The sequence below is a fragment of the Saccopteryx leptura genome, chromosome 2, assembly GCF_036850995.1.
Source record: "Saccopteryx leptura isolate mSacLep1 chromosome 2, mSacLep1_pri_phased_curated, whole genome shotgun sequence".
NCBI classification, from domain to species: domain Eukaryota; kingdom Metazoa; phylum Chordata; class Mammalia; order Chiroptera; family Emballonuridae; genus Saccopteryx; species Saccopteryx leptura.
This window is the reverse complement of record NC_089504.1, coordinates 270970331-270987507: the sequence shown is the minus strand read 5'-3', so window position 1 is coordinate 270987507 and position 17177 is coordinate 270970331. Positions and strand designations below refer to the sequence as shown.

Sequence of the window (17177 nt, the reverse complement as noted above, 5' to 3'; positions counted from 1 at the left end):
GTAAATTAACGAAGGAAGCCTTGCACAACGTTAGTTATTATTTCAGTGCATATCTGTGCCATGCCCTACCCTTTGCAGAAATTTAAACACAACCGGGAAGAAGGAAAAGTTCAAGTGGATTAATAAAATTGAGGTCCTAGTGAGGGTGAGCAACAAGAATAAACTCTGTGTTTTGCGGGCTCACACTGTAAACCTACTCTTGCCCACCCCTCCATACCTTCCAACGTGCCACCTATGTACCTAACCGAGGAGCTACTGTAACCTACGTCCCTCTTCCGTTCAACTTCCCGCTCGCAGTTTAGAGTCGGGAGCGCGGGGTTACGATCCTTGTCCAAGTTTCCAGCGCGCGCTCCAGGAGGACTAAAGCTCCCGGCCGCGGGCGCGCGCGGGGCGGGGCTCCAGGCGGCGGCGGGCGCGCGCGGGGCGGGACTCCAGGCGGCGGCGGGCGCGCGCGGGGCTCCGGGAGGCGGCGGGTGCGCGCGGGCCCCGCCTCCCCAGCCGTCCCGGGTCCTGCGCAGCGCGCTCAGCATGGCGGGCCCCGCGCCTGGGCGGCGGCTGCGGCCGCTGGCCGCGCTGGCCCTGGTCCTGGCGCTGTCCCCCGCGCTGCCCGCAGTCCGTGCCGAGCAGACGCCGCGCCCCGCCGAACGGGGGCCCCCGGTGCGGCTCTTCACGGAGGAGGAGCTGGCCCACTACGGCGGGGAGGAGGTACGCGGGACGCGCGGGCCGAGGGACCCGGGAAACCTCCGTCTCGAGGGGAGGCGCCCGGGACCCAGAGGCCGCCGACGCCGTGGGAGGCCTGGGGCGCGGCGGGCGCCCCCTCCGGGAGCCCGGGCTCGGAGCTGGGCCTGCCGTCTCAACTCTCTCCAGGTCCCTAGGATAAGGGGGCGTCCTCAGCAATCGGGGCGCCCTGCATCCCCTTCCCGCAGCCCGAGGACCCCGTCCAGCTCTTTCTTCCCTCGAGCTGCCTCCTTAGGACGCATTTTGACTGGTGGTCTGTAAGGAAGCTCGGAATTTTTTTGTTTCGTGTTAGTATCAGCTGGGGACGGACACTCTGCCTCCGCCCAGGGGGGAGTGGCAGGGAGGGAGGGAGGAACGCAAAGCCTGCCCCTGGGTCAAGCGGGAAATGGTTTCTCGCTCGGGTGATCCTGGCTTTCTCTGCACTTCGTTTTTCCGCCCCTATATATCCCAGGTCTCCTCTGCAGAGACTCCTCAAACCTGCTTTTCCTGCCTGTGCCGTTAGGACTGAGCGGGAGCTGGGGGAGGACAGGCGGGGAGATCGGAGGTGAGAGACAGAGGCCCCCCCAACACACCCACATGGGTCAGTAGCCTGGCAGGAAACACCTCACAATCGCCTGCCCATTTGAGTTGAGGGGCCCAGGGTGATGCTTTCAAAGTGTAGGAATAGGAACTACATGTTGCACAGGAGAAGGGCCATGGGCAGGGGAGGCGGGGCAGTTTGGTGAGGAGATCATGGTACCATAGCATTTCGGTTGATAAGAACCAACCTCCTGCTTTTACACATGAGGAAACTCTGCATGCCACTAGTTAGTGGCAGAAGGAGGAAGGGACCCTGTGCTCCTTGACACCTAAGTCATGTAGCCTTAGGCAGACTAGTTTTAAAAGGGCACTTTGAAAGCTGGCCCTTCCACAGTGATCCTAGTTCGGCATCATTATAGAGGCTGGGTTCGAAGAAGTTTGAGTCAGTGAGAACTCAGAGGGAGGGAGACAGGGACGGGACAAGATATTAAGGGACACTATCTTTGGTGCAGCAAGGAATCAGATGGTTTAGGGTCAGGGAATTGATGCACAAAAGAATTAACTCTCCTGCTCCTTAGAAGGGCTTGCCAGCTAGAGCGGCTCTTGGCTGGTGTCTGGCTTCCCAGGGTGTTCCACAGTTCCCTAACAGATAAGGGTGGCTCAGTCTGGGCACTGTAGAAACTGTGTTTATGTTGAACACTGCTAGGAAGAGAGGGCCCGCATGTCCAGGGCACAGTGAAAACCTTGGGCTCGAGTCTCTCATGGGCTTCCCTGGGCAGAAACACGACACATGTGTTGCTGTATTTTGTTGTTGGGGGAAGAGTGCTCTGTGTGACCCTTATGGGAAGGAGAGAGCAGAGGAAGTCTGTACAGATTCCTCTAGAGCAGCGATTTTCAACCGGTGTGCCGCAAGACTTTTTAAAACATGCAATACCTGACTACTTAGGGGCACCGACCTCTTTCCCTTCGATTGTCAAATTAAAAAAAAAAATGACAATAGACTGCACAATAGCCATCTGGTGTGAATGAATCAAAATTATTGTTTTTCTCAGATCATCAAAAAAAGACATTTTTTGGTGTGCCGCAGAATTTTAGTAATTAGTTTATGTGTGCTGTGAGACAGAAAAGGTTGAAAATCACTGCTCTAGACAGCCTGTGTCCTTTTCCCTTATGATAGGCTGTGCATCGTTACATAACTGTAATAAATCCTTATGCTGAGTTCTGAGTCCTTCTAGTGAATCTCCAAACAAACATGCAGGTCATCTTCGGGACCCCAGACCAGAACCGGTAGAGAGTTCAATGTGGAGGGCGCGAGCAGCAGCAGTACCAGGGGCTGCAGAATGGGGACTGAGAAAAGATCTTAGTTTTTGAAGCTGATGTCATTGACTGATGCTCAACTGAGAGAAGAGAGGAGTTGAGATGGAAACAGGGTGAAGAAAGGATATTTTGGGTATGGGGCCCATTGGATGTCTGTAGGCAGAGAGAGGAAGAGAGTGAGGGAGGAGGAGGGCAGTTGAACTTGGTTTATGTGCTCGTGGTGCTGGCTGGGCAGGTCTGAGATCTGTTGGGCAGGCTGTAGGAAGGGCAGGCCCGAAGCCGGGAGCAGGAGCTGATGCCGACTCACTGGTGGGGTTTCTTCTTCCTTAGGAAAACCTCAGCTCTCTTCTTGAAGCTTTTCATCTGATGTGAACACGTCCACCCAGATTATCCAGGATAATCTCCTCTACGTAAAGCCATACAGTTGTTGGTGTTAATCACATCTACAAAACACCTTCACTCTGCGGTTGAGTAACTGAATATTGTAGCCAAATCCAAATTGACACATAAAACTGACCATCATAATGGCTTTAATAAGAGTTCGTATCCTATATAGTGTTGGGGTGAGAATTAAATGACATAGTAATGTACAAAGTGCTTAGCATAGACCTTGGGTAGTCTTAGCACAGTTAGCCTAAATAAATCTTAATTGCTATTATTTACATTTGCTTATTGTTAAAGACACAAAAAAGAGTCAGTATAACAGGTCCACAGTGCTCTCAGGCAATTCAGAAATTGAACAAGCTCTAAAAACCAGATGGTTTTAAAATAAGTCATTTGACAACAACACCCACCTGATCTGAACTCCCTTGGTGATGGGACCTTGTTGGAGCTGGTACAAGTCTATTTATAGCCTCCATGTATCCTACTAGGCGTGGATACGCATGTTCATGCTTTACTGTGGAAATCTTAATATAGCTGATTACAGGCTGCTGCCTTGGACCCTCTGAGGGTGTCATGGTATGTGCTTCATAATACCTTTCTAAAATCTGACAAATTCTGAATTCTTAAATATAGCTGGCCCACAAGAGTTTCTGCTGTGGGATTGTGGACCTGTATGTCAGGTCTTTCTGAAACATCTAGCAAATGAATGTCTTATTTCTACTATAACCTTTTTGGGTGAGAGACAGCCCCACCTGTGCTGTCCACTTTCTGTTGTGTGGTTTGTGGTCAGAGCTCAAGCACCCAGGTAGAGAGCTGGCCTTCGACCCTTGGAGGGTCCAGAGACTTTTGTGGAAGAAAACATCCACAGCAGTTTCTCTCTTTTCCAAGGAGAATAGTTGGCAATGAGGAACTTCTGCTCTGTCCCTGGTCCCTGGCTCAGGGTCTGAGGGGGCGCAGTTTTCCACGCCTTTCTGCCTGTGCCCAGGCTCCAGGCCTCTCTCCCCCACCTGTGGAAGAAGCCCTCGTTTCTCTGCCCGCTGCTCTTGTATCCCCTTGTCACAGTCACACACGTGGCCCTGCTTGGCCAGAGGCAGAAAGGAAGGCCAGAGGTGAGGTAAGCTCAGAGGAGCGAGAACAACCTGCTCTTGTATGCAGGCGGTTCTCTGACCCACTCCCTGTGTCTTTCCTCGTGGTCCTGGCTCTTTTGTATGAATTTTCCAGGACACACTCACCCTCTCCTGGTCACAGACAAGTGCTCTGTCCTTGTGCTGTGTGTCCCCTGCTGAGGCAGGCCAGAGAGCAGACTGAGGCTTGGGTTCCGAGGCTCCAGGTTCCAGAACCTGCTGTCCCCCTCACTGGTTCTGTCATGCTGGGCAGATACGTAACCCCACTTGATAAGCAATTGAAGTCGAGGAGCCAGTGATCTCTGAAGGAAAGGCAGTAAGTCACCCCAAGGAAAAATGCAGTCTGCCAGCTGGTTTGGTCGTGCCATTTAAAATCAGAAGAGATAGAACCAAGTCAACAGAAGTTCTGTGGACTATTTGTAGGATCTAATCAGGGAATAGTAACCACCACCCATGTGCTGGGCTTCTGTGTTGTGGCTGCCATGCTTATGTACACACTTTCCTTCAGCATCTGCAAGGTCAGTAGGTGTTACCCCATTTTAACAGACAGACTGAGGCCTGAGAAGTTATACGGCCTATCTGCTCAAATTCTCTCAGCTGCAGTTTTCCCATCTATTAAATGTGGTCATGAAAACACTTGACCTTAAGCTCCATGAAAGCAAGAACCCTAAGGTCTACCCCAAAGAAGGCCAAGCAGCATATTCTTGAAGATTCTCAAATTATTTTATACCCAGCTGTAGTTTCCACCCTCACCCTGGCCTGAGCCACCTGGCTGGTGTCCCTGTACCTGGACAGGGCTCAGAAAAAGGAAGGATCAAGTCCTGGGTGTCTCAAAACTGCCAGTCACCCCAGCCTGAGTCCGACTTCCTGGGAGTTAGAAAATCCATGCCATCTGCTCTTGTGTTCTTTTCCTTTTGTGAGTAAATTAATGTAACATTGTACACCCAAGAATATAGCAAGAGATAAAGTATAAAACTCACTAGAACTGTAGGGAAACAGCATTACTTGTATTTTTCTAGCGTGAATTGGTTTTTGAAGGACAAACTGGTAAAATATAAAAGGTGCTAATGTTGTTCATATACTTTAGCCCAGGAATTCCACATATTGAAAATAAGTCTCAAGGCAATAACTCACCAAATTATAAAGTAACTTGTAGAAAGATACAACAATGCTGCTGTTTATAGTTCTAAAAAATTGGAAACAACCCAAATACCTAAAACAGAAGAATAGCTAAACAAACAGATACACAGTATCATTAATATAAAATGCAGCTGTTTCAGTGCCAGCCATTCTGATTATTTCAATACATTGAAACATTTATACAAAGTTGTTTCCTATAAGAAGCAAAATATAAAATATATCATTTACATTGATTACTCCCACCCACATATGTACATTGATGAAGATTAAAGAAAGTTTGGGATGATTTAATTAATCACTTAATATTCTTTTGAATTTCTGTCTACATAAGAGTTGCTTCAGTTTCTGATTTTTTAAAAAAAGAACAGCATAGCCTTCTGTTTGTCATGCTATTTCTAACTTTCCCAAGGTTTTGTGAGTGGGTATGACCGTGCAAGCACGGCGAGCTCGCTGAGGCTGGCTTACGGAAGGCTGCATGGGGCTTTACCTACTCCACAGAGCCCACGTGGGGAGAGACTTCACTGACTTGGGCTGGGAGAGCCGGGCTCCTTGTCTCCTCCTCACAGTGTCTCTCCTGCTTTCCAGGAAGATCAACCCATCTACATGGCCGTGAAGGGAGTGGTGTTTGATGTCACTTCTGGGAAGGGTAAGTGGCTTGGCAGTATGGGTCCTTATTTCTGGGGAGCTGGGCAGAGTGCACACTGGAGGGGTGAGGAAAGGAAGGGAACTCTGGGCGAGTCCTCTCCCCCCAGATGGAGTGAACGATCCTTCTCAGTGTTGGACTTCAGCAGTTTGTTCCTAATTGGGTCATTAGGTGGCTCCCCAGTTTGTTCCTAATCCTGCTCAAAAGCCTTCCATGGCTCCCATTTCCTATCGAATCACATTCAGATTTGATGCTTTACCCTTGTTGAAGCACTGAGAAGAAAAGAGTTACTAAGAGTTGGGATCATAGAACATTACAGAACATTTTGATGCTATTTCATGGTTTCCGAACTGGTAACCTCAAATGATATGCTAGTTCTGTAATGTAATGGTTCTTGTCTGCCTGATACCAAACAAAAGATGTTGAATGGAATTAAACTTAGCTTCTACCAACATTTCAGAAGGTTAAACATTTTTCTTGTTTGGATTTTAAGAATTTTTAAGAAGTTACTTTTTTTAAAAAAAATCATTAAAAAAAAAAATCACCTCTTGCCTGACCAAGCGGTGGCACAGTGGATAGAGCGTTGGACTGGGATGTGGAGGACCCAGGTTCGAGACCCCGAGGTCTCCAGCTTGAGTGCAGAGTCATCTGGTTTGAGCGAAACTCACCAGCTTGGACCCAAGGTCGCTGGCTTGAGCAAGGGGTTACTCGCTCTTCTGTAGCCCCCTGGTCAGGGCACATACGAGAAATCAATCAATGAACAACTAAGGAGCCACAACGAAGAATTGATGCTTCTCATCTCTCTCCCTTCCTGTCTGTCCCTATCTGTCCCTCTCTCTGTCCCTGTCACCACAAAAAAAAAAAAAAGAAAAAAAAAGAAAAGAAAACAAATCACCTCTCAGCCCAGCACATGTGACTTATTTTATATTCTGAATCAGTGGAATCCAAACTGATGGCTGGTGGCTCATTGGATGTCACTCCTTCGCCACCTTCCCTCTCCTCGGGGGTGGGGCCTTTCTCAGGATTAGGTTGGCTCTCCTGGGCCCACACTGCGCAGTGCACATCCACACTCACAGCCCGTTCCTTCCTCCCCACTGCAGAGTTTTATGGACGAGGAGCCCCCTACAATGCCTTGACCGGGAAGGATTCCACCAGAGGGGTAGCCAAGATGTCCCTGGATCCTGCAGACCTCACCCATGACACTGTGAGCCAGATCATGAGCCTCTTTCAGAATAGAATGTCCTATCCCCTAGGTCATGGCCTTTTTTTTTTAACCTCTAGGCAATAGCGGAGCTGCCCAACTAGCCTGTTGACATTCCAGCCCACTGGGTGTGGCAGCCAGCTGTTTTCTTGAAATAGATAACCTACTGTGCCACTGCCAGTCAGAAACCTTCCGTGGCTCCCCAGGGTCAAGTCCAAACTCTTGTGAACTTGTGATCAAATTCAGTGAGCTTCCCAGTTTGCCTCCAGCCTGCTTTGGCGGCCCATCCCTCTTACAGTCTGCACCTGCCACTCTGCCTCTTACACATCTGTCGTTAGTCTCTGGGACCCACTGCCTGGGCCACGAGGTAGCTCAGGAGATGAACGAAGTTGGCAAGCTGAGGCCCCCTATGCTCACAATTCTGTGAGGAGAAAACAGCATTAACTGAAACCACTTCGGTGTCTGTGTAATCCCAACAGAAGGGCTGGCATACCCCCCAACTGTGCTGAGATGACGCAAACTCTTAAATCGCAACAGTACAGAAGAAACAAATTAAGAAATTAAGGAGGGAAAAATCTATAATGGGAGGAGTCTAGAGAGCAGTGGAATTAATCAATGCAGCCCGCCCCACCCCAGGCTGGGTGTTCCCAGGAGTCCTGAATTCCTCCATCAGTCAAACAACAAAAGACTCCCCACCCCACCTCACCCCACAGGGCTGTCTCTTAAAAGTCAAACGTCCCTTTCTTGGTTTGTTGAGCTATCTTTTTCTTGCACTCCAGGTGTGGGGAAGGCAGGGTGGGGATGGCCAAGCACAATTCTCTCATCCCCACCCCCGCGACCCCCATGTTCCTTGTGTCTTTCTCCAGACGGGCCTCACGGCGCAGGAGCTGAGATCCCTAGATGACGTCTTTACCAAAGTGTACAAAGCCAAGTATCCCATCGTTGGCTACACAGCCCGGAGAATCCTCAATGAGGACGGCAGTCCCAACCTGGACTTCAAGCCTGAGGACCAGCCCCATTTTGACATCAAGGACGAGTTCTGATCTGTCTGTAGGAGCAGATTCTCGGGAGGGTGAGGCAGGGCCACATGTGGGGGTGAAATCTGCAGAAGAGGCCGCCTGGGTCTCCGGTCATTGGGTCTGAGTGAAGATCTGACTCGGAACGCCTAACGCCTTCCATTGTCCCTGGTTAGGTGTTCTCTGCACCTGGGCATCCTGCCCGCACTCCAGCCAGGGTGGTGAGAACAGCTTTGTCAGGGTCCACAGGGACCCTCTGCGTGGCTGAATTAATGAGTGAGGTTTCTTCCTTATATTTTTCTGTACTTGCCAAATTTCCTACTGTGACTATGTTTGCTTTAGAATAAGCACAAAAATAAACTTATTTTCATAAAAGGAGAATTCTTCCACGTGTACCCTCTCCTTGGAGCGTCCTCAGCGCCAGTTATAAGGGGCAGCCTCTGCTACCCTTCTCCAGCTTTCTGCCTCCCCTGCGTGCGAGGAGCCGGACGGCAGGGGCACCCTGAGCTGTGGCAGAGCCCTGAGCTGTGGCAGGGGCACCCTGAGCTGTGGCAGAGCCCTGAGCTGTGGCAGAGCCCTGAGCTGTGGCAGGGGCACCCTGAGCTGTGGCAGAGCCCTGAGCTGTGGCAGAGCCCTGAGCTGTGGCAGGAGCACCCTGAGCTGTGGCAGAGCCCTGAGCTGTGGCAGAGCCCTGAGCTGTGGCAGGGGCACCCTGAGCTGTGGCAGGGGCACCCTGAGCTGTGGCAGAGCCCTGAGCTGTGGCAGAGCCCTGAGCTGTGGCAGGGGCACCCTGAGCTGTGGCAGGGGCACCCTGAGCTGTGGCAGGAGCACCCTGAGCTGTGGCAGGGGCACCCTGAGCTGTGGCAGGGGCACGCTGAGCTGTGGCAGGGGCACCCTGAGCTGTGGCAGGGGCACGCTGAGCTGTGGCAGGGGCACGCTGAGCTGTGGCAGAGCCCTGAGCTGTGGCAGGGGCACCCTGAGCTGTGGCAGAGCCCTGAGCTGTGGCAGAGCCCTGAGCTGTGGCAGAGCCCTGAGCTGTGGCAGGGGCACCCTGAGCTGTGGCAGGGGCACCCTGAGCTGTGGCAGGGGCACGCTGAGCTGTGGCAGGGGCACCCTGAGCTGTGGCAGAGCCCTGAGCTGTGGCAGGGGCACCCTGAGCTGTGGCAGGGGCACGCTGAGCTGTGGCAGGGGCACCCTGAGCTGTGGCAGGGGCACGCTGAGCTGTGGCAGGGGCACGCTGAGCTGTGGCAGGGGCACCCTGAGCTGTGGCAGAGCCCTGAGCTGTGGCAGGAGCACCCTGAGCTGTGGCAGAGCCCTGAGCTGTGGCAGAGCCCTGAGCTGTGGCAGGGGCGCCCTGAGCTGTGGCAGAACCCTGAGCTGTGGCAGGGGCACCCTGAGCTGTGGCAGGGGCGCCCTGAGCTGTGGCAGGGCCCTGAGCTGTGGCAGAGCCCTGAGCTGTGGCAGGAGCACCCTGAGCTGTGGCAGAGCCCTGAGCTGTGGCAGAGCCCTGAGCTGTGGCAGAGCCCTGAGCTGTGGCAGGGGCACCCTGAGCTGTGGCAGAACCCTGAGCTGTGGCAGAGCCCTGAGCTGTGGCAGGGGCACCCTGAGCTGTGGCAGAGCCCTGAGCTGTGTGGCAGAGCCCTGAGCTGTGTGGCAGAGCCCTGAGCTGTGTGGCAGAGCCCTGAGCTATGGCAGAGCCCTGAGCTGTGGCAGAGCCCTGAGCTGTGGCAGGGGCACCCTGAGCTGTGGCAGAGCCCTGAGCTGTGGCAGAGCCCTGAGCTGTGGCAGGGGCACCCTGAGCTGTGGCAGAGCCCTGAGCTGTGGCAGGGGCACCCTGAGCTGTGGCAGGGGCACCCTGAGCTGTGGCAGAGCCCTGAGCTGTGGCAGGGGCACCCTGAGCTGTGGCAGGGGCACCCTGAGCTGTGGCAGAGCCCTGAGCTGTGGCAGGGGCACCCTGAGCTGTGGCAGGGGCACCCTGAGCTGTGGCAGAGCCCTGAGCTGTGGCAGGGGCACCCTGAGCTGTGGCAGAGCAGCAGGACTGGGGGGAGGGGTGGAGAGGGGGAAAGGCAGGCATTAAAGAGCCTGGCTTTCTACTACCACACCCAGGAGCTAGTGATGGAGTGAACTGGCTTCAGCCCCATCTGTAGCTGGAAAGGGATGAGGAGGGCTGGGGTCAGTGTGGGCAGAGCCTGGCCTGGAGGTCACCACAGGGATATGAAGGACACCGACACCCTGGGGCAGGTCAGACTGCATAAGGAAATCCCTTGAGAGGGGGGTTCCTCTTTAATGAACATTTGAACAATGTCTAGGGATAGTTTTACATTTTTGGTTGTCACGGCTACAGAATACTCCTGGTATCTAGTGTCCAGGGATGTTGTTAAACCTATAATGCACAGGACAGCTATTCATGACCGTTATCTGGTCCAAATGTCAACTGTGCTGAGGTTGAGAATCCCTGTGTTATAGACTCACTCTGGAGATTTTACCATAGGGTGAACTTCTGTGACATAAAACTTTGTCTTTTATTAAGATAAATAGCAGCTGTCCCCAAGAGAGGGTTTGTACATTATGCAGCAGAGTCTCTTAGGGTGGCTTTCAGAATGCTGATTCCTGGGCCTGGGTATTTCTAGAACATGGGAACTGCATTATTAATGAGCTCCCAGGAGGTTTTGATATGGATGGACCCAGATATACTTTGAGAAATGCCACCTTCTGCCCACCAGTTACCTCAGAGAGGACTTTCTGAGGACCAGGTGTGACCGCTGCGTCACTCTTCAGTGTGTCTGGACTAGCAAGGCCCACGGTGGATCCTGGGTCCCACTCAGGAAGCTGGCAGCTCGATGGCCATCCAGGACTAATGGCCTGGGACTTACCCAGCAGGATTCTTTGGCTTGGAATTTAGATCCCAGTTCACGTGGCTGAGATAGTCCACACTGGGACAATTTACCCCAAAACAAATGACGTCTGAATAAATACAGATGGTTAGAAGTCCTCAGAGCACCCAAGAGATGACTGACTTGTGTGCCAGCCCCTTCCTGCATCATGAAGCGATGTGTGGGCTAGGGTTTCACTCCTCGGGGCCCCAACTCTGCAAAGAAGGCACGGTCTTCATACCCAGGACCCAGGGAACGTTCCAGGACACTGTTTTCCCCACTCCGCCCCCCCCCCCCCCCATCAAAGCAGTTTTCCCGCAGGCTCTCCACTCCTGGGCAGCTCGGTGTTCCCTGTCCTGCGACGGCCGCTCCGACACCCCCCACAAGGCTCTCTGAATGGAGTCTCTCTTTGGAGAGTCTGGGTCAGCCTTTCCCAGGACCAAGCACACAGAACCCTGGGCAGCCTGGCAGGCCCCACACTGCACGGGCACACTCAGGAGCAGGGTACAGGCTGGCCCAGGGACGTGCAGCACTGCGTGTCCGCAGAACCCAAAGGAACAGACCCCTGGAGCCCACAGCCTGCTGCCCAGAGGTCCCTACTCCCATGTCTACTCCTCATGTGTTTTCTTTGCTTTCAAGGCTTATATTTGCTCCTTACGGGACTCAGTCTAGATGCCCCTCTGCAGGAAGCCGTCCTCCACAGGGGTCCCATGTAGCACACATTTCCCCATTTGCTGTAATTGCCTATTTACGAGCCTGTCTCTCACAAACAGGAGAGCCTCGAAACCCCAGCACAGACACTCAGCTAGAGTGGCCACCCTCTCTGGACTTTCCAAGTTTTACACTGCAATTCTTGCATCCCAGGAAACCCCTTGGTCCTGAGCAAACCCTGGGGACCAAACCGCACCTGCGGCTGAGGCAGGCCTCCTCTCCGGGAGGGCTCCAGGCACAGTGGGGAGGCCATGCGCCACTTGCAATGAGAGAGGAAGAAAGGCACTATGATTCTAACGGAAAGGACAGGGGAGAGTGGAAGGGAGTTGGGCTCTTAACCAACCGCCATGCAAGTTCCCGGTCAGCCTCTCAGAGGGGAGGCTCGGTGCCCGGTGTAGGGTAGGTGCCCAGGGCGCTGGAGCGTTGTTGATATTGGTGTACTTTGTGAAGTCCTTCCCCGAGGCTGTGTTCCTCCTGCGAGGTGCGGCCCCACCCTCTGAGTCTCTCTTAGGGGAAGCAGGGTGCCTCCTGCTTCAAGTTCCCTGCTGACTGGTACCTTCCTCTCTCTCGTCCCCCGGGGCCTGCGACTGCACAGGACTTCCCCTGTCGTCACAGAGAAAAAGAGGTTTAAATTCAGGAAACAAGGCCGTGCAACATGGAGCCCATTCTCCATTTAAAAAATAAGACCCCTAATAAGACATGAGCGATAGAACTGACCCACCTCCAAAGAGCAGGGCAATGGGGCCTGGCCTGCACCCCAGGTCCTAGAGACGGGGATCATCAAAGGCAACTGGCCCAGGTCTCAGCCTGATCCTGGATAGGAGACCCCCAGACTGACAGCGCACCTCCTTCTCAGGCACCTGCTGCAGGGAGGACTCCTCACTACATCCTTAGCTTCCAGGAGAAAAACTGAGGGTCCAAATACAGCACCCTCACCCTCTGCATTGGCTTCCTTTAAAAGTCTGCTTCTCAAGGCTCCGGTCTCCAGCAAGCATAGATGCTGGCTCGCTGTCAGCTCCTGACACAAAGCTGGAAGTCTATGCTCAGAGCCCCGGCCTGCGAGGTGGTGGGTGCCCGGCCCCAGGCCCTCCCCCAGGGTCCCTGTGATCACCAGAGATCACCTGCAGAGCCCAAATGCCACTGGCTGTGCTCTGAAGGATGGTGGCTTTCAGAGTATAGTGCCCTTGCTCACGCAGGCCTGAAACGCCGCAGGCATTTCTGGAGAGGCAGGCCAGGCTGCCCAAAGTCCTGGGGACACTGAGCGATCAGGCAGAGGTTGGTCCTACAGGCCTCTCTCAGGACATCAAGTGTAACCATTGCCTGGAGAATTATTTAATACTTGTGTCACTCATCTTTTACGCTCCATTCCATAGCCTGTCCGCCCACCACACGTGGTATGATCTCTGGGTCAGATTCAGCTTTCTTTCCTGGGCTCCTTTGCCAAGCGAGCTTCTCTGTCCCACTCTGGGAATCCCCACCCCACAAGTGCAAGGAGCTAACATCCCTGGAGCAAGCTCCACCGTCGGGCTGGAGCCCGCAGACCAATGCCACGTCCTGACACTTACTCTACAGGTTCTCGAGGGTGTCTGGCCATGCACAGCCCCCTCTGCACACAGCGGCGACCAGCTCAGTAGCACACCCCTGAACTGGCTGAGCCTCCTCCCCAGTTTCTTCTTCCCAGTCCTCTACACCTGACCCCATGCATCACTTCCCAAACATGCATCCCTGCACTCAAACCCCTGCCCTGGCCTCTGCTTTTGGGGAGAACCCAGGTTAAGACACAAATTTATTTCCTCAGTTGCTGTACTCAGTATCTGTGAGGGGTAACCCAGCCCCCCTGATAGGATCACCCTCCCACAGCCCATCTGGTTTCCCAGATGTCCCGAGAGTCTCCCAGAGTTCCGACCACACTAGGGAAGGCCCCCCCCCCCCCCAGGCATTGCCTGCACTGCCATCTTATTGCCAGAAGCCTGATGGCGTGTGTGCCTGAATGTGCCCAACCCCGCTTGATGGTTTGGGTCCCTGCCCAGCTGTCACTTCCCCTGGGGTTGGGTCCTACCCCACACTCCAGAAGTTCAGTGACTTCAGTTCCAGAAGGGGCCTTACTCACGATCTCCCCTGCGCCCTCGCCCATGCTGTTCCCTCTGCCTGCAATGCCCTTCCTCTTAGCCCACATCACTGGTAAAACCTTGTCTCGGCTTAGGTGTCACCTCATCAAGGAAGCTCTCCAGCACCCCTCCATGGCAGATGGTACCCAGCACCCTCTGCGGCAGCGCCGAGGCCACTGCTCTGCAATTACCTTCTAATCTGTCCATCTTCCCGCCAGGCTGGGGCGCACTCGCCCTGTTCTCAGCCGACTCTCCCCCACCTAGCACAAGCCCAGCACCTCCTATGTCTGAGAACATGAATGAATGACTCAAGTCACCCCTCTTCTTGGTGGTCTCCTGCCACCCACACTCAGGGATGTGGGTCTGAACCACTTCCTGTGGTATCACAACAGCTCCTGCCCTCCACTCAAGGTCCCCAGCCCAGCCCACTGGGTGTAGCTTTCAGGATCACTCCCGGACCTACCACACCAGAGCCTCTCCACAGCCTTGTCATGTGGGGAACATATAAAAATAGTAAGTGGTTTCCCTGGCAACCACCACAGCAGATGGTAACCAGTGTGGAAAATGTGGGAAAGCCCTGAGGCTGGGAGGAAAGGGAACCACGCCCGCAGGCAGCTATCTGGTCTGGGCCAGGCAGGGGCTGCGAGCAGCCTCTTGAGCAGCCTCTCCTCTCATGGCTCCCTGGGGACCGCCTGCTCTGAAGCCTGCTCAGACTTCATTCCTGTCAGCCCCTGCATTGCTGTCCATCCCCTCTCTGTGGGGTCCCTGAGGCCCCCTGGCTGCCCGGCTCTGTCCAGGGCCTCACCTCAGGGACCACCACCAGTCCGCACTCAGCATGTTGCCAGAGGCCCGACGTCCGGTGTGCCCACTGTGCCGATGTCCCAGCCCTCCCCTGCACTGTTGGGCCTCTGCCCAGGTCTTCACTGCCCCTGGCTCTGGGCCTCCCCCGCCCTCCAGCCCCGCCCAGGCTCTGTTCTCCCAATCCACCCCCCCCCCCATCGTGCAGCCTAGGCCCCACCTGAGACCCTGCTCTTGTCACCACCCCGACTCCTTCTCGGATGAGTGAGGGCTGGGGGCTTGCAGGCTGAGGATCTGGATGCCCCGGGGGTGTGGGAGTCGGGACACGAGCTCCGGAGGGCACAGGGAGGGGAGAACTGAGTGGCGTTGCTAACAGGTGAAGCCAGAATGCGCTGCAGACTGAGGGAAGCCGGGCTCTCAGGACCAAGAGGCTGAGTGAGGAGGTTGTGGCAGAGCCCAGAGTGGGACCCTGGGCTGCTGAAGAGTGGGAGCTCAAGGTCCCCAGGTGGTGGCCGCTGGGTGTGGCCCTATTTGGAGATGGCCTGGTCACTCATGCTCTTTTTGATTATTATTATTTTTTTAAACTGATCTGAGAGGGAGAGAGAGAGAGACATCTGCTCGCTGCTCCACCCACCCAGGCACCACTCATGCTCTTGCTGCCTTCTGTTTCTGAGCGAGATGTTTGCGCCCTCATCCCCCACTTCCTGGGATATTGAATTTGCTGCATCTTCTTTTTTTTTTTTTTTTTTCATTTTTCTGAAGCTGGAAACAGGGAGAGACAGTCAGACAGACTCCTTCATGCGCCCGACCGGGATCCACCCGGCACGCCCACCAGGGGCGATGCTCTGCCCACCAGGGGGCGATGCTCTGCCCATCCTGGGCATCGCCATGTTGCGACCAGAGCCACTCTAGCGCCTGAGGCAGAGGCCACAGAGCCATCCCCAGCTCCCGGGCCATCTTTGCTCCAATGGAGCCTTGGCTGCGGGAGGGGAAGAGAGAGACAGAGAGGAAAGCGCGGTGGAGGGGTGGAGAAGCAAATGGGTGCTTCTGTGTGCCCTGGCCGGGAATCGAACCCGGGTCCTCCACACGCTAGGCCGATGCTCTACCGCTGAGCCAACCCGCCAGGGCGTGCTGCATCTTCTTGGCTGTGAGAAAGCCCACCCTGTGCTTGCCCCTTCCAGCGAACCCTGCTTCCTGCCTCCTCTGCCCACTCACCCCATTGGCTGCTGTTGCTGCAGCCCAGCGGGCCCCTGTCTGTGTCCACTGCTGTGTCACTGAGCTAGGCCTGAGCCATGTGCTGGCACTTGGTACCTGCTCCCCCATTTGATTCTCTGCGAGGGGGCACTAACATTTTACAGATGACAGACCATTCTCAGGATGGATACGTAACTTGCCAGAAAAAATGCACCTCTTACAACCAATAGATCCTAGAGCTGGGATCCAATGCAAGTCTTACTTTCACCCTGTGTTCTTCCATTCTGCCTCATTTTACCTGAAGATCGAGTCTGACAGGGGGCCCACCCAGCACAGGAATTAGGGCACAGCATGCTGGGCTGGTGACAGAGCCTCTCCTGAAAGAGACTCTCTGGACTAAGGATGTGTGATGGGGTTCGGGGCGCTGAGCTCTAGAGAGAGGCAGTGTGATCCAGGCTTATCCGCGGAGCTCACAGCCTGATAGTGGCAACTGCAAACCGCCCCAAAGACAGGCGAGGCTAACGGTGGTCACGGGGCTAGCAATGCATACCTGGAGGACAGCTGAGCAGTGGCTGATGGCTGTTTGTGCCCATCTCCCCACATATTCCTGCTGCTGCCGCCCAGGGCCCCGAAGTAAGGATCTGACCTCAGCATTGAGCAGCCCTTCACTGCCGGGACCCCTGAAATACACCTGCTGGAGCCCTCTCACACCCCCATTCCCATTTAGCCACGACCCTTTCCTGCCATCAGCCATAACTGATCTGTCACTCCACACTCACCACTCTCAAAGCTCAGGCACTTTCCTTTCCATCATTTATTAATTACACATATCCGCCCACCAGCCAACCAGGTGCATATTGCATGCCTACCAGTGTCCAGCACTGTGCTAGGTCCTGGAGGAGGGGTGGGGAGGAGCCAGGAAACTAATGCAGAAAAATAAAGACAAGAACTGTTCCTGTTTTCAAGGGTTCCCAAGGAGGAAAGCAGTGGGCTGAGTTGCAAAGAGCTTTCCCTAGGACCAGCAGCTGGTGATCTGTGGGAACTCCAGCCACAGGGTCCTGAGCAGGAAAAGAAGGCTGGGCATGAAGTTCCCGAAGGGTATTGAGATTTTCATGGCAACTTCTGACCACTTCCGGCCCATCAGCAACCATTCTCATGGGACGATAGTGCCCCCTGGTGGTTCATGCCTGGAACTCTCCAGCGGCTGTTTCGTACACCCCAGAGGATTAAGCTCCTTGAAGAGCTTCTATTTTTGGTTCCCAATAGTTCCATAATAAAGTGCTAACAGGAGCAGCCAGAGGGCTTCCAAAATGACCGGAAAGCTGCGCTGCTGAATTCCCATGCTCTCTGGCTATGTGTGCTCCAGGGCTCAGAGCTGCTCTTTGGTCTCAGGTGGAGGGCTCCTTGCACA

General features: G+C 54.4%; 2 protein-coding genes across 2 annotated transcripts; one reads left to right on the top strand and one right to left on the bottom strand.

The window, feature by feature from the left end:
• The first annotated feature begins 476 nt into the window (after window positions 1-476).
• On the top strand, window positions 477-8463 carry NENF (neudesin neurotrophic factor). Its single transcript, XM_066366051.1, has 4 exons — window positions 477-705; window positions 5808-5868; window positions 6966-7069; window positions 7933-8463. Exons 1-4 carry the CDS (start codon window positions 529-531, stop codon window positions 8107-8109), a joined length of 519 nt encoding a protein of 172 aa, XP_066222148.1. The 5' UTR covers window positions 477-528; the 3' UTR covers window positions 8110-8463.
• Window positions 8464-8506: 43 nt separating this feature from the next.
• On the bottom strand, window positions 8507-13800 carry LOC136391980 (autotransporter adhesin BpaC-like). Its single transcript, XM_066363932.1, has 2 exons — window positions 13726-13800; window positions 8507-10120 (listed from the first exon to the last, which is right to left on the bottom strand). Exons 1-2 carry the CDS (start codon window positions 13798-13800, stop codon window positions 8507-8509), a joined length of 1689 nt encoding a protein of 562 aa, XP_066220029.1.
• Window positions 13801-17177: the final 3377 nt, after the last annotated feature.

Bases quoted from the DNA above. Each gene is read 5' to 3' on its own strand.
- NENF (XM_066366051.1), top strand. From the start codon at position 529: ATGGCGGGCCCCGCGCCTGGGCGGCGGCTGCGGCCGCTGGCCGCGCTG. The intron at 706-5,807 runs GTACGCGGGACG...CCTGCTTTCCAG, and splicing joins CCCACTACGGCGGGGAGGAG to GAAGATCAACCCATCTACAT. The intron at 7,070-7,932 runs GTGAGCCAGATC...GTCTTTCTCCAG, and splicing joins CAGACCTCACCCATGACACT to ACGGGCCTCACGGCGCAGGA.
- LOC136391980 (XM_066363932.1), bottom strand. From the start codon at position 13,800: ATGGGCGAGGGCGCAGGGGAGATCGTGAGTAAGGCCCCTTCTGGAACT. The intron at 10,121-13,725 runs GTAGGACCCAAC...CCCTCCCCCCAG, and splicing joins CTGAACTTCTGGAGTGTGGG to TCCTGCTGCTCTGCCACAGC.